This window comes from Corythoichthys intestinalis, chromosome 18 (assembly GCF_030265065.1).
Source record: "Corythoichthys intestinalis isolate RoL2023-P3 chromosome 18, ASM3026506v1, whole genome shotgun sequence".
NCBI classification, from domain to species: Eukaryota; Metazoa; Chordata; class Actinopteri; order Syngnathiformes; family Syngnathidae; genus Corythoichthys; species Corythoichthys intestinalis.
Genome location: NC_080412.1, coordinates 23,907,684 through 23,923,866, shown reverse-complemented (window position 1 = coordinate 23,923,866; position 16,183 = coordinate 23,907,684). Strand labels below are relative to the sequence as shown.

At 38.0% G+C, this 16,183-nt stretch overlaps 1 protein-coding gene across 1 annotated transcript in view; it reads right to left on the bottom strand.

Moving 5' to 3' along the window:
• The window catches only part of dgat2 (diacylglycerol O-acyltransferase 2), a 34,781-nt gene that overhangs the window by 13,604 nt on the left and 4,994 nt on the right, over positions 1-16,183 (bottom strand). Inside the window, exons 3-5 of the mRNA XM_057821417.1 lie at positions 15,924-16,031; positions 6,282-6,352; positions 419-623 (exon numbers count right to left, since the gene is read on the bottom strand). Of these exons, the coding sequence (XP_057677400.1) occupies positions 419-623; positions 6,282-6,352; positions 15,924-16,031 (384 nt within the window). The remainder of the gene's footprint in view (positions 1-418; positions 624-6,281; positions 6,353-15,923; positions 16,032-16,183) is intronic.

Below are 16,183 nucleotides of genomic sequence, written 5' to 3'. Positions count from 1 at the left end.
CTACACTCTTGGGTTTTACAACCATTCAATTAATTTACTGCCCTTCTGCTTCTAAAGTAATACTAGTTTGCTACTTGGTAGAGACAAATGACAGCATTTTTCCCCCACAAATGCAAGTTATGTTTTTTTTTTCGATCAGATAGTCCAGAAAATATGGTAGAAATGGTAAACTGTTTTTTTACTCCATTCAAATTTCTTTTGCGTGGTTAGAAGTCCCTGACCTAAAGTGACCTTAAACAGCATGTTCATTGACTAGAATCGCAGTCTGGAGAACAAACAAAGCAAACCCAAGTAAACAGAAGCTATTGTAGCTGTTCAAAAGGACAAAGATCCTTCGTCTCGCGGAGAAAATTATCAGCATTATCAACTCTCATAATACATCAAAAAAACTCCCTGTGTTTTGTTGGACTTCACTCACCTCCAGACATCAGGTAGTCTCGTAGGACAGGCATCCGAAAGTTCCCTGCCAAGGTTGCCAGGGAAGGCTTGATGCCTGGAAATTTCTTGGAGAAGCCTGTGGCTTCTGTGCCAAAGTTGCAGAAAGCCCCAAAACATAAGATGCCATGGGGATGGTAGCCAAATATATAGTTCCGGTTGGGCGGCAAGTTGTGGGTTTTAATTAGCTGTGGAACAAAAGGACAAAGGGTTAGTGAGGCAGGATTCCAAAAAGGACCACATTGCAAGGGGAAGGAATATGTAAGGAGTGCAATGGAGTGATTCCAATAGTAAAAATCTTGTTTTTGGTATGTATTATTGTTTACCTTTTGTCTGTTCACTCATGTTAATTAAAAAATAAATAAATAAAAAATAAAAAAAATTAAAAAAAGACAAAGAGCGTTTTTCCTCTGAGAGGTCCGAGAGAGAGAGAGAGAGAGAGAGAGAGAGGAAAGATTACAGCTTTGCTCACTGTCTAGCTAGGACTTAGCTCCAACGTCTTGGCAAGGACAGTATAATGACGTTTAATGCAGGGGTTGGACAAAATAATGGAAACAACTTAAAAAGATCAACAAAAACTAATTTAATATGGTGTAGGTCCGCCTTTTGCAGCAATTACAGCCTCAATTGTCCAAGGTATTGATTCATACAACTTGTGAATTGTTTCCAAAGGAATTTTAAGCCATTCTTGGGTTACAATACCCTCTAACTCTTTTAGAGACGAAGGCGGTGGAAATCGACATCTTAACTGAATCTCTAAAACTGAACGTAAATGCTCAATAACGTTGAGGTCTGGGGATCGTGACGGCCACACGAGTTGCTCAACTTCATTTGAATCTTCCTCATGCCATTTTTTAACAATTATGTTCAATGATTATGATGCCAGAATTTTAGGCGATTCAATTATTGTGTCCAACCCCTGTACAGTGGTACCTATAGATACAAAGTTAATTCGTTCCAGGATCTTGTTTGTAAGTCGAAATGGTCGTATGTCAAGCAGGATCTTCCCATAAGAATACAATTCCATTAATTCGTTGCACAGCCCAAAAACCTACACTAAATCCCAAATAAATACTGCTGGTACTTTTGCAAATGGCAATTACACAAAGCAAAACAAATACATTATGAATAATAAATGGAATAATAATATAATAATAGTAATAATAATATCTATAATAATGTAACAAATCAGGTTCTAATGTGGCAGATGTATTTTTGCGTGGTGTACCTGAATGCACCCCGTGGCTGACATAACAGAGTGAGAGAGGACTTTTTACTTTCATTTTTCATGTTCTGTTGTAGGGTTCAGCTGCGGCAAACAATAGGCATGTTGTGTTGCACAAGTTCTGAAATTAATGATTAAAAACCTGACAAAGCTAGCGGCTTTTTTGCTGATGTTACAATAATAATAACTGTCACTAACTTATAAAGAGTGGCGAACGGAAGAGGACCGCCGAGATCACAGATAGTCTACGGCCGTATTGTCGAGTTCACGGGCGTGCACACCACGCTCATATTTTTCTATCATTTCCATCTTCATTACAATGGTAGGCCTCACCCTTTTCCTTTTTTTTCCACCACCTGCACTAACATTGTTGGAACCCATGTTGATTTCTCTCACAGGAAAATCCGCCGTGCGTCCGTCTAGCGGGAAAACAAAGAAACTGCGGCCATGTCATCGTATTTCGAGCATGTCGTCGGATGTAGGAAAAAAAATGGCGAGTCAAATTTTTACGTCAGATGTAGCAAAGATCGTATGTCGAAGCGATCGTATGTAGAGGTACCACAGTACATGTTTTTGGATAGTCATTTTGAGATTTAGGGGGTATTTAGGGGTTCTTAAAGGGTTGATTTCAATTTACGCGGAAATTCAGGTTACATCGCCAATGAAGGAACGGAACTCATTCGTAACCCTGGGACTACCTGTATATGTACATGTTTAAATGTGTGTGTCTCCGTAATTATAATAAATCATTTTGGAGGGAGTTACAAAAGTAGACATAATTTTTGCATAGATCATAAAAAAGCAGATTCTTGCAAGAATGATTTCTTACAACAAATTTTAACTGGCTGTGTGTGTAATCTGACTACAGTTGGACGACAAAAACAATGTGTGAAAATGCTAAAATAAGGGAAATCAAACATGCGATTTTGTACAAATTGGTTATAAAAAATCTGAAAGGTTGGCATTGTACTTAAAAATGGCATATTATTTGTCTACATTATAACAATTGTTTTCCATTAAAACGTTAAACCAATTCAGACTACAGTAGTGTGTTATTGGAACAAAGAAACCAGGGCATCCTTATCAAGGAAATATACCTTAACAGCTCTCATAAAATAATGACCCTGATCTCTTCAGGTTGCCATGACCAGGACTGATATTTCAAATTCAACTTGGTGGTTATTTCAAATTGCAAAGACAAAGTCATATGTTCACTTATCTGAGAAGACTTATGATCTTCTGACTCAATGTGTACACCATTAGGAGCTGGTCAAACAACTGTTACATAACCACAGGAGCAAATAAGATCACATTTAAGATCCCAAGACACCACCTGGTTGTCATGGTGATTAGAGTCAACCAAAGGGAACAGAATTCTTTGGTTTCGCTGAAACCAAAAACATTATTCAAGTCCTTGCTTTTAGTGTTGAGACACGGTTAGACTGTCATATAACAGCTTTCATACAAGTCATACGTCTGACTCCTTTTTAATGCTGCTTTGGACTTTGTTCAATTAGCCTCCAGCTCATGTAAATAGCAGTCAGTTGTTCACTGTCCATTGATAGTAATCAATCTACAAATTGATTATGTTGCAGAAACATTCTGGCAATTCAGAGAAGAGCTGTCTGTGGGTAAGTACAAATGGTGGCAAGTTTTAAAGGCAGACTTAGCAAAAATTGCGAGACCTTTGGTTTGCTCCTTAGGCAATACTGATATTTCTTAAGATGACAACAAGCATCGAGGTAACACAAATGGTCACAGTGGGGGTACATATATACAAAGTACAGATCAATATAATGGACAAAGTTCATCCTCAAAAGTTATGACTTGTTTTCTGCAATACACTGTAGATACTACTCTCTGCTCCATCAAACCTTACTTGACTTAAAAATACCTCTGTGAAGTTGCCCCCCCATAAGATGCAAATTTATTGAAAAATTATGTCACCCGTTTGTGTTAATAAATTTTTTTGTTAGGGCTACTGTGGTTTTTGAGATATTAACAATTCTTTTATAGGCCAATCCGACTTCAACCAGCCCCCCATTTTAATTAGAAATGGTGTCAATTGTTTGTGCTACGTTTGTGCTGGTTTGTCCTGTAAAAAAAATGTAGTTTGTTCTGCCATCATTTTGGAGATAATAATTTCGAGTAATGACGTCATGCAGTTCCCAGTTTATTGGAAAATGGTGCCCAAAATGGTGCCATTCGTTTATTCTACAATTGTGCTGTAAAAATGTTTGTTTGTGAAATATTAATTTCGAGTGATGACGTCAATCGCAGCACCTCCGTCGTGGCTGACGAAGCGTACAAACTCTCTCAATAACAGAAAGGTGTCCCAACAACTAGTGCAAACATAGCACACACAAATGGCAATAAATGGTTGGCTGCGAGTCACGTCATCATTCAAAATTAATATCTCAATATCTCAAAAATAATAGAAGCACAAACAAAATTTTTTACAGTACAAACCAGCACAAACATAGCACATATTATTGACACTTTTTTTTTTTGCCATTTTTAATCCAAATAGGGGGCTGGTTGACCTGTGATTGAGATACAGTGGTATGAAAAAGTATCCGAAACTTTTGGAATTACTCACATTTCTGCATAATATCACCATCAAATGTGATCTGATCTTTGTCAAAATCATACAGATGAAAAAAACTGTCTGCTTTAAATAAAACCACCTACACATTTATAGATTTTCATATTTTAATGAAGATAGTATGCAAACAATGACAGAAGGTGGAAAAATAAGTAAGTGAACCATCACATGTAATATTTTGTGCCCCACCCCTTTGGCAGCAATAACTTCTAACAGACGCTTCCTGTAGCTGCAGATCAGTCTGGCACATCGATCAGACTAATCCTGGACCATTTTTCTCTACAAAACTGCTATAGTCAGATTTCTGGGATGTCTGGCATGAAGTGTCTTTAGGTCATGCCACAGCAACTCAATGGGGTTCAAGTCTGGACTTTGACTTGGCCACTCCAGAACGTGTATTTTGTTCTTCTGAAAACATTCTGAAGTTGATTTACTTCTGTGTTTTGGATCATTGTCTTGTTGCAGCATCCATCCTCATTTTTAGCTTCAACTGTCTGACAGACGGCCTAGGGTTTTCCTGCAAAACATCCTGATAAACTTTTGAATTCATTCTTCCATTAATGATTGCAAGTTGTCCAGGCCCTGAGGCACCAAAACAGTCCCAAATCATATTGCTCCCTCCACCATGCTTCACGGTGGGGATGAGGTGTTGATGTTGTTGAGCTGTTCCATTTTTCCTCCACACATGTGTGTGTTACTCCCAAACAATTTAACTTTGGTTTCATCAGTCCACAAAATATTTTGCCAAAACTTCTGTGGAGTGCTAAAGTGCCTTTTTGCGAACATTAAACGAGCATTTTTTTTTTTTTTTTTTTTTTGACAGCAGTGGCTTCCATATAGTTGATGACAGAGCTATTAAACTGTGCCCATGATTTCTGTGAGTCTGTAAGTCTTAAGCAGACACTCTAGGGTTATTTTTTTACATCTCTGGGTATTCTGTGCTGAACTGTTGGCATCATCTTTGGTGTACAGCTACTCCATGGGAGCGAAGCAACAGTGACAAACTCTCTCCATTTGTGGACAATTTCTCTGACTGTCAGAAAATGAAAATCCAGACTTTTAGCGAAGTCAACAATCCTTGATTGTAGGTCTTCAGACAGCTCTTTTGACCGAGCCATGATGCACATCAGACAATGCTTCTCATCAAGACATTTCTTAGCAGGTGTGTGTTTTATAGTGGGCAGGGCAACTTTAAACCACTCATCAGTGATTGGGCACACACCTGACTTAAAATGTTTGGTAAATATTGGTTTCAATTGCTCTTAAAGTCTCCTTAGGCAGAGGGTTCACTTACCTATTTTTCCCCCATGCTATCCTCATTAAAACATTTAAACCTATAAATGTTTGGGTTAAAGCAGACACTGTATTTTCATCTGTGTGATTTTGGCAAAGATCAGATCACATTTGATGGTGATTTTATGCAGAAATGTGACAAATTCTAAAAGGTCCAGATACCTTTTCATACCACTGTATAAAAGATTTGTTAATATCTCAAAAACGATAGCAGCACAAACGAAAAAATTTTTTCAGCCCACACGAGCACAAATCTAGCACAAATGAATTACATTTTTTCTTAAATATCCGTCTGAAGGGGTGCCAACTTCACGGAGGTCTTCGAGATGCCTAATAACATACAATGTCCTGTTAAAAAACAGAACATTCACACTTTGGCCAGGGATGTACACAAAAGCAAAAGAAGAAAAAGGAGGGGAAAAATAAAAACAACAATGGAATAAAAAACATCTTTCATCATCTTTTATCCTATCAACCAGGACAAAGTCACATCAAGGTCTTTACAGACAGTTGATAGGCAAACCTAGCTCTGATAAGTTTATCTCTTATTAAGTCATATATGACATAACCGGATATTGACAACAACTTAATCAGCTGTATGTATCGTTTCTTTGTTCAAAAATAATACCAATGCACCATGGCTATTCATTGAGCTTCAGTTATTGATAATGGGTGAGGTTGTCTCAAAGAGCAACAACAAATTGAAAAGTGTAAGGTACTTACCCTTATTGGAAAGTAGTCTCGAAAGTATGTCCACACTGTCCAACTTCTTACCCATGATGATCTCCTGCCACCTGGTTCGGGAAAAAAAGATGAATAAATACTGTAAATAAATATTTTGTGTACTATACTAGGTATGGTGTCTTACTCAAAGGCCAGCAGAGGTACATAGAGTAGCCAAAACTACTCAAGTAAGAGTAGTGTTACTTTTAAATAATATTACTCAAGGAAAAGTAGTCATCTAAAAAATGCACTCAAGTACATGTAAAAAAGTATTTGGTGAAAAGAATAATCAAGTAATGTGTAACATTGTGAGTAACTGCTTATGATGTTTGATTCTTTTTTTCAACAATGGTATTTTTTCCCAGCACAAAGTTATCTGTATGAACTGTTATTACTCTACTGTACTATATAATCTATTATCTAACCCAATTAAGCCAAAGAAATACAAAAAAACAAAAATATTGAATTCCAGCGCGAGAAAAAAAAAATCTACAGAAATAAATTATTATTTGTCCTAAGACCATGAGTGCCCTGTTGTGGAGAAAACATATTTCCTATTATGAAACTAAAAGGCTCATATATCCAATTTTCCATGGTCAATCAGTGCCAAATAAAAACTGGCAAAGAGGTTGGCAAACTCGAGTCTGATTGGTTTCATGGAGTCGTGATTATTGTTGCGAGGTCTCATTGGTAAAACTGGTAGTGCTACTGTTGGCATCACTTGCAAATGAAGGAAAATGTAATATGTAAAATAAAGAGGAAAATTTTAACGACAAGTGTAGCCCAAAGTAGCGAGTAAGAGTAGAGTTTCTTCTTCACAAATCTATAGAATGCATGAAAATGCATTATTATTTGTATTACACAAATTTGGTTATTTGTTAGGTGGAAGATTCAGAGAGAGAAAATGCAACTATTTTTTAAAAATGCAATCATTAATTTTTCACATTTTGTTATATTTACGTGTAAATGTGGCTTCTCGGGAATAAAATACAAAAACAAAGTGATGTGTCTTAAATTTCAATACATTTTAGTTATGTGAACACACAAATACTGTTTCAGTTCCTGTTTTTTTCCCTTGTTTAGTTTCTATTTACATCCGTTAACAAAAATGTTTTTTTAAATTCAAGTTTTTGCTATTTCACTTGTTCTTGTTAACAATAATAACCTTGCTGCTGAGCCTCAAAATTCAGACTCAGCACTCACCTGTAGGTCAATGTATTGTTTGTTTATGCTCGAGGGTCAATGCCCCAAATCCGATAGTCCTTTTTTTTTTTTTCTTATTATTATTTCTAATTTAGTAGAATGAAACTCTCACAACATTGCAATATTGCAATTATATGGTTGGGGGGGGGGGGGCTTTATATAACACAGACTTCAATTAAAATGAAATCAGCAGCACTGATATGATGAGACCCATCCACTAATGCTTTGAAGGTATCGAGATCATGATCCAAAACGCCCAATGGAGCATCAGGGAGATTTTGTCTGACATTGGCCAGCAATGTATGACTCATATCCAAACAAACATTCTGTAGGCACACGTGTCTTGGACTTTAGCTGAGTCCCAGAGAGACACTGTCATTTAGCTCACACTACACATTGTAAAAAAAAAAAGTAATAATAATAAAAATAATAATCTTGGCAGAACTTGAAATTTCAAGTCAACCAATTTCACATTTGATGGAAAACAAAACTTATCATTTTAAGTTCTGTTTACACACAAATAGCCCACAAACGTAATCATACAAGCAAAGGTGGGTAGAGTAGCCAAAAAATGTACTCAAATGAGAGTAGCATTACTTCAAAATAATAATACTCTTCTAAAAGTGGTCATTCCAAAAAACAATACAAGTAAAAAAAGTATTTGGTGAAAAGAATACTCAAGTAAAGAGTAACATTGTAACTGCTAAGGATGTTTAATTTATCTATATAAACTGTTATACTTACAAGAAGAAGACTAAAACCTATTACATAACAACATTACGCCAAAGGGGAGGGGGGGGGGGTCATTGAATTCTGGCAGAGGAGCAAGGAGCGGGGTGCTGAAGTACCCCTTTGTGTTGGGTAGGAAAAAAAGTGTTTTGGTAGTTACTGTTTGTGTGTGTGTTAAAAAATAAATAAATAAATAAAACATTGAAACAATAGTGTATTTAGCTTTGGGGATTAAATATATATGTTGATTTTTTTTTAATAACATGGTCACCACCTGACACCTTGCTTGCTACTGGGTCATGTTGAATAATGCACTATTGGAAAAATTACCTGTTGACGGAGGCGGCGTTAACATGGCACAAAGAGAAATTAACGATTTTTTTTTTTCTTTACAAAAACGGCAACATTTTCTCAAATTCAATTCAAGGTCGAAATGATGATTATGATGATAGTTCTATCTATCTTTGGTGTCTTCAAATAGGTAAGACATGCTTGCGTTGTAGCCATTTTATCATTTGTTGTTGCTGTTGAGCTGCCGCCGTGCAGAGCGCTGTTGGATATTCGTGTGCAATTGATTTTAGCATTGTGAAAAGGGGGGGTCGAACCAAGGCTTATTGGACCTTTTAGTTTTCAAATGTGTTCGTGTGTCATTGCACCGTCTAGCTGCATTGATTTGCGTTATAATACACAGGCTCTTTTATTTCCAGTACAAAAACTCCAACACACACTGTAGGTGAAATAGAGCACTGTCTTTGTAGTAGCCGTGTAGTAGTACATAAACTATCCAGCATGTGTGTGTACTGCCATTGTGCACGCCTTGTATGGAGAAAACGCGCAGGCATGACAAATTTGGACAGAAACGGCTGTTATTGGATGGGAAACACTTAACAAGATCCTCAGCACCACCTGCTGTGAGTGACTTCTAGCGCACCTGAATTCCCGTGAGAGAAAAAAAAATGAGGCATCATTCGTCCAAAGAGCATGACTGCCCTCTAGTGGAGAAAACTTATTTCCTATCATGAAATTAAAAGGATAATATCTCCGGTTTACCTTAGCCCAGACATGTCCAAAGTCCGGCCCGGGGGCCAAATGCGGCCCGTGGTCATATTTCATCCGGCCCCCAGCCTCTGTCATAAAGTCAATAACGTCTGGCACGCACACAGACTTAATAAATTGGTCAGCAGTACTGCTACTAGCATATGATGTAGCTTACACACTAAATGCTGCTCCTCATTTACCCACTAAAAGGCAGCAGCACTCTAAGCAACATTACCCTGTGTGACCCTTTACTTTCAATTTTCTAAAATTGCGACAATCAACAAAAAAAGAAAGAAAAGAAAGTTGACTGCGACGGCCGACGCTTCAAGGACAGGTGGAAATTGGACTATTTCTTCACTTAAATACGCAACAACTGTGTCTGCCTCATTTGCAAAGAGACAGTCGCTGTTTTTAAAGAGTTCAACGTGAGGCGATATTACCAAACAAGACACGCTGACATGTCCGACAAGATTACAGGGAAGATACGCAGCGAGAAATTGAAGCAACTTGAAGGTAGTTTAATTTCACAGCAGCAGTATTTCGCAAGAGCCCAAGAGGCGAAAGAACGCCACAAAGGCAAGTTGCAAGATTGATGAAATTATTAATTTAAAAAAATAATAAATCAAATGTGACGCACAGAATGGCTTGCTAAAATTTGCTTAAATATATTGTTCTACGTAAAGGACGTCAGCCAAGGTCGGCCCCCCACATTTTTACCACACCAAATCTGGCCCCCTTTGCAAAAAGTTTGGACACCCATGCCTTAGCCAATCAGTGCCAAATAAAAACAGAGGTTAAAATCTGTGCTTTCGAGTCATTTTGACGGCAGCGTTTTATGTCAAATACTTCTTTTTTTACTGTGCTTTAAAGACGCCACGTGATTGAACAGGTTGCCGTGATCATAGGACAGCAAGCTAGAATCCGATTGATATAATGGAGATGTGATTATTGTTGCGACGTCTCATTTGTGAAACTGGTAGCGCTACTGTTGGAGTCCCTGGCAAAAAAAAAAAAAAAAAAAAAGTTAAATCTAATATGTAGAATAAAAAGGAAAATGTATTAAGTGGGTAAGAATGAGTAGTAAAAGTAAAAAGTATGGCTTAGTAAAACTACATTTTTCTCAAAAAGTTACTCAAGTAAATGTAACTGCGTAAATGTAACATTACTACCCACCTCTGCATACAAGTTAACGCAACTCATTTAATCAAGTTTACAAATTACATTTTTTGACTTTATGAAATAAGTTTCCATTACTCAAAATACGTTACTTCTCCTGTAACTGGCCAGTTGTGATAATTTTGACTGATCTTTCAAGCGCCTCAGAATATTGTGTTCTATGTTAGCATGAACAAAGAACTTCCAAAAAGGACGATTAATTCCCTTCTTTCATTGTTAAAAAAGGTTTGTTTCTACTTTTTTTCATTCTTTAGTTTTGAGCAGTTGGACATCATAAACAACTTACGTCTTAGTTAGCGAATGAGTTAAGAATGGGAATCTTCTACTCAAACTCTTGAGTTAAAGGGAACCTCTGACTTAAAGACTTATAGGCTCTAATAAGCCACAATTGTTCTCCATCCATCCATCATCTACCGCTTAATCCGGGGTCGGGTTGCGGAGGCAGCAGCTTTAGCAGGGAAGCCCAGACTTCCCTCTCTCCAACCACTTCAACCATCTCCTCCGGCAGGATCCCAAGGCGCTCCCAGGTCAGCCGAGAGACATAGTCTCTCCAGCGTGTCCTAGGTCGTTCCCGGGGCCTCCCACCAGTTGAACATGCCCGGAACGCCTCTCCAGGGAGGCGTCCAGGAGGCATCCAAACCAGATGCCCAAGCCACTTCAACTGGCTCCTCTCAACACGGAGGAGTAGAAGCTCGACACAGAGGCTGCGTTCCAATCACTGTTTGAGTTGCCCTCGCTCAATTGCCCTGAGTACTTGCTATGATGTCACATGGAGCCCACTTGGAGGGCAGAGGGAAAGTGGGCGGAGGGGGAGCGAAAGACGTAAATGAAACACGCCCTCGTTCACTCACAGGCCAGACAATCATGGATCAACCACATGTTGCGCGAGACTGCATATTCCAAATCAGTGGCGCCTCCAGAAATTCTTCTTAGGGGTGGCCAAATGGGGCCACTTAAAACCTTGGGGTGGCATACCAAAAAATAAAAGCCATAATTTCAGTTTTTGATTATGTTGTAGTAATAAACAGGAGAGTAGAAAACTGTCAGAAAGACTTCAGGACGTGCCTACTGATATACTTTGGTCGATTGTGTTATATTGTATTTTGTATACTATTATATTGTGTTAATGTGCATAGTCCATAATAGTCCAGTCAACATTTTGAGTTCCGCAGCTAGTACAACCTGACATGTCAATAAGACGGAAACGTATTCCGTATTCCGCGCTTGATGGCAAAACATTGGTACCTGGGAATTATCAGAATTATTAGTTTTGTATAAAATTTTATTTGGGCAATTCATTATTTATTCATTTATTTGTCTGTACCTTATAATGTGTAGTCAGATTTGTTGTTTAAATACATTTAACCTATTTGAAGCTTAGTTTCGGTCCCTCCCAACGCCATTTGATTGACCATTCCTTTCGTTAACAGTAAAATAGAAAAGGCAAGCGAATTAAAAACATCAATGACAAAAATTGTCATTGTTTTTTCCTTTTTTTTTAATGGCAAAAGTGAAAGTCGATAAAAAAGTTACATTACTTTTTATTTATTAATTTATTTCTCTTTATATTTATTTATTTATTCATGTGTTTTTTTTTTTTATTCTGGCACTCCTGTGATTCCTTACGTTGTGCCATAACTGCCACATACAATCTATTTTTTTAATTTTAATTTTTTTTTAAGAACAATGATGAATTTTACATTTTGAAAGGCAGTTCGGTATAACATTCAAAAACCGTGCTGGCAGCTTAATTCATTTTGTTCTTCTTTGGTTGTATATATACAGCAGCCAACTGTGTTTGAGCTTCATTATCACCACCGCATGGACATATTTTTGCACCATTGCAATGCACTCTGGAGTGACCATCGTTGTTGACTCGATCACTAAGCCCTCTAAGGGTCGTTCTCACCAAATTCACAGCCCTGAAGATGGCGGTGAGGTCTTAAGATGGCGGTGGGGATTCCCCAAGGGGAGTGTCTAGGGCAAGTGAGCAAGGGCACATTTAAACCGCGATTAAACGCAGTCAGAGTCTCTCCCGGATGACCGAGCTTCTCACCCTAAGGCAGTGGTCTCCAACCCGGTCCTCAAAGGCCTGCTGTGTGTGCAGGATTTCATTCCAACCAGACAAATGACAACACTAGCCACGCTTACATGCTGACTTTTATTCATACCGATTCAAATCATTCCGAATGGAAATTTCAGATCAGCTGTTAACATGTCACTTCATCTATTCCGATCCAGCGTTTACATGTGACTGCCTTTATTCCGAAAGGACGTTTGACAACTGCCGTCTGACATGCGCAGATTAATCAAAACAAAGCGTCACGTTGCAAAACATGGAGATCGATCGTCAGATCAGCTGCTGTTTTAACTTTTCGAGTGGAAACAAAACTTCAGAATGATACGCCGTTCATTTAAAAAGTTGTGTGGGTGCGCTGTGCGTGTGCTTGGAAGCCATGTTGCAAGTGACGTTACTTACGCCACCGAGTGACGTCACCACGTCAGTACGGAGCATGCGCAGAAAGAACGCAACCAGACACCATTCCGCTTCCCTGTTTACATGATATAATTTTACTTCTAATCAGTTTGGGAAAAGGAATATTCCACCTCTGTGAATCGGAATGAAATTCCATTCGGTTTGGGCCTGTTCATTCCGAATGAGGTGTTTATATGGAACACATTTATTCGGTTTGAACAAATATTCCGATTGTAATTGGAATATTTGGCTCCATGTAAACGTGGCAACTGTTTCACCAATCTGGTGTTTTACAAGTGCAATCAAGTGCTGCTTGTTTTAGCAGAAACTTCATTGGTTCAACTGTCTGTGCTGCATCGGCAGAAACAAAAACCACGACCCACAGCGGGCCTTTGAAGACAGGGTTGGAGACCACTGCTCTAAGGGACAGCCCTGCAGAGGAAACTCATTTCGGCCACTTGTATCCGGGATCTTGTCCTTTGGGTCACGACTCACAGCTCGTGACCACAGGTGAGGGTAGGAACGTAGATTGACTGGTAAATCGAGAGCCTCGCCTTTCGGCCCAGCTCCTTCTTTACCACTACAGACCGGTGCAGAGTAAGCAACACTGCAGACACTGCACCGATTCGCCTGTCGATCTCCCGCTCCCTCCTACCCACACTCCTGAACAAGACCCCAAGATATTTGAACTTCTCCACTTGGGGCAGAATCCCATCCCCGACCCGGAGAGGGCACGCCACCCCTTTTTCTAAATGAAGACCACAATTCTTCTCTTTTACTAATATATGTTATTAGAAACGCATAAAATATTGCCATTGATTTAAAAATGTATAATATTTAGAACATGTTTTGACCTACATAGGACACCATGTTTTAAACACGCAATGGACGCGCGGGGTCGTAGATTGTCACTGTCACTTGACGGATACTACAGTGTTACTGCAATACCTTCTACGCGGTAAGACGTCCAACACATGCGCTCATCGGAAAAAGCCGCGAGTACTTACTATTTGTGTTTTTATTAGGGCTGTCAAAATTATCGCGTTAACGGGCGATAATCAATTTTTTAAATTAATCATGTTAAAATATTTGACGCATTTAACGCACATGCCCCGCTCAAAACAGATTAAAATGACAGCACAGTGTAATGTACACTTGTTACTTGTGTTTTTGGGTGTATTGTCGCCCTCTGCTGGCGCTTGGGTGCGACTGATTTTATGGGTTTCAGCACCATGAGCACTGTGTAATTATTGACATCAACAATGGCGAGCTACTAGTTCTTTTTTTTTTATGAAAATTTTACAAATTTTATTAAAACGAAAACATTAAGAGGGGTTTTAATATAAAATTTCTATAACTTCTACTAAAAGTTATCTTTTAAGAACTCCAAGTCTTTCTATCCATGGATCGCTTTAACAGAATGTTAATAATGTTAATGCCATCTTGTTGATTTATTGTCATAATAAACAAATACTGTACTTATGTACCATATGTTGAATGTATATATCCGTCTTGTGTCTTATCTTTCCATTCCAACAATAATTTACAGAAAAATATGGCATACTTTAGAGATGGTTTGAATTGCGATTAATTACGATTATTTTTAAGCTGTAATTAACTCGATTAAAATTTTTAATCGTTTGACAGCCCTGGTTTTAATATAACATTTCTATAACTTGTACTAACATTTATCTTTTAAGAACTATAAGTCTTTCTATACATGGATCGCTTTTACAATGTTAATAATGTTAATGCCATCTTGTTGACTTATTGTTATAATAAACAAATACAGTACTTATGTACAGTATGTTGAATGTATGTATCCGTCTTGTGTCTTATCTTTCCATTCCAACAATGATTTACAGAAAAATATGGCATATTTATTTCCAATATTTATAGATGGCTTGAATTGCGATTAATTACGATTAATTAATTTTTAAGCTGTAATTAACTTGATTAAAAATTTTAATCGTTTGACAGTCCTAATTTTTATTGAATCTTTTATTACCTTTTCATTGCCTCAAAATAGTTTTTGCATGTGTTTCCCTCTCATACTTTTAAGCATCGTGTTTTCTTGTGTTTTTCTTGTGGTAGCTTTAAAGCTTTAAATTGTTGATCTGTTGACCACATTAGTCACGCAGCATATTTAAACCACCCTTATTTGATATTACTACATTTAATATTTTCTTAAGGCAGCTTACGTATGTCCCGTCTATATGCACCTAAACAAAACAAGCTGAAAGCGCACGATAGTACCTTGGGTGTCAAATTAGCCTCTTGTAGCACGTTTCGACAGTGTAGCACATTTTGGCAGAACACTTATTTTTTTGTACTCTGGTTTCATCTCATCCCATCTTTCCTGTTCATTTTTCTTTTGATGCTCGTTTTGCGAAATATCAACAGTGCTGTCATGCTCATTACTATATCGCTCGGGTTCAAATTGAAAGGGTTTGAAAGAGTTGATATGCTTATGTCGCAAGAGTCATACTTTGGAACCCCGGCAGCGTAACCATGTGACGTCACCACCCTTTGACGTCAACAACAAAGGCGACCTACTAGTTTAACTAATTTTACAAATTATATAAAAACAAAAACATCAAAAGGGGTTTCAATATCAAATTATTTTAACTCATAATAACGTTTAACTTTTAAGAACTACAGTCTTTCTATCTGTGTATCCCTTTATCATGAGTAATAGGAAGTTTTATTTTTACACTGTACTTTTGCATGTACAGAAAAGTGACAATAAAGGTTTTGAATCTTCAATATATATTGACACGGTCCCTGTCCCTACGTAGTTCTAAATTCCCTTTGGCGCCCCTGAGACAAGCATTGATTATCAAACAGAACAGGATCTTTGTACGTGCATTGCCTAATCAATTTTACACCTCAACAAACACACCACTCACTGGTGATGCAATGACGTAATCACATTTTTTTGTTGTTGAATTTACAACTTCAGATCATTAGTTTCATCACATGTTTAGTTTTTTTTTAAGTGAGTACCACTGTATAAATACCTTGTTTTGGGGTGTTCCAGTCAACAATGAGCCAGGCGGTGTAAAGGGCAGCGATAAGCCAACAATCAGTGCAGAACATGTAGATTAGCAGCACAGTGCAAACTGCCCCTGAAGGAGGAAAGGGTCACAACTGTCAGAAACCAAAATGGGAACTCGATATATACAATTAGATAGTTTAAAAAGAGCATAGAATCCCCACAAGGCCCTAGCATGAGTCTGCACATACAATACTGCAGCTTAGCGAGCTGACCTACTTGGGA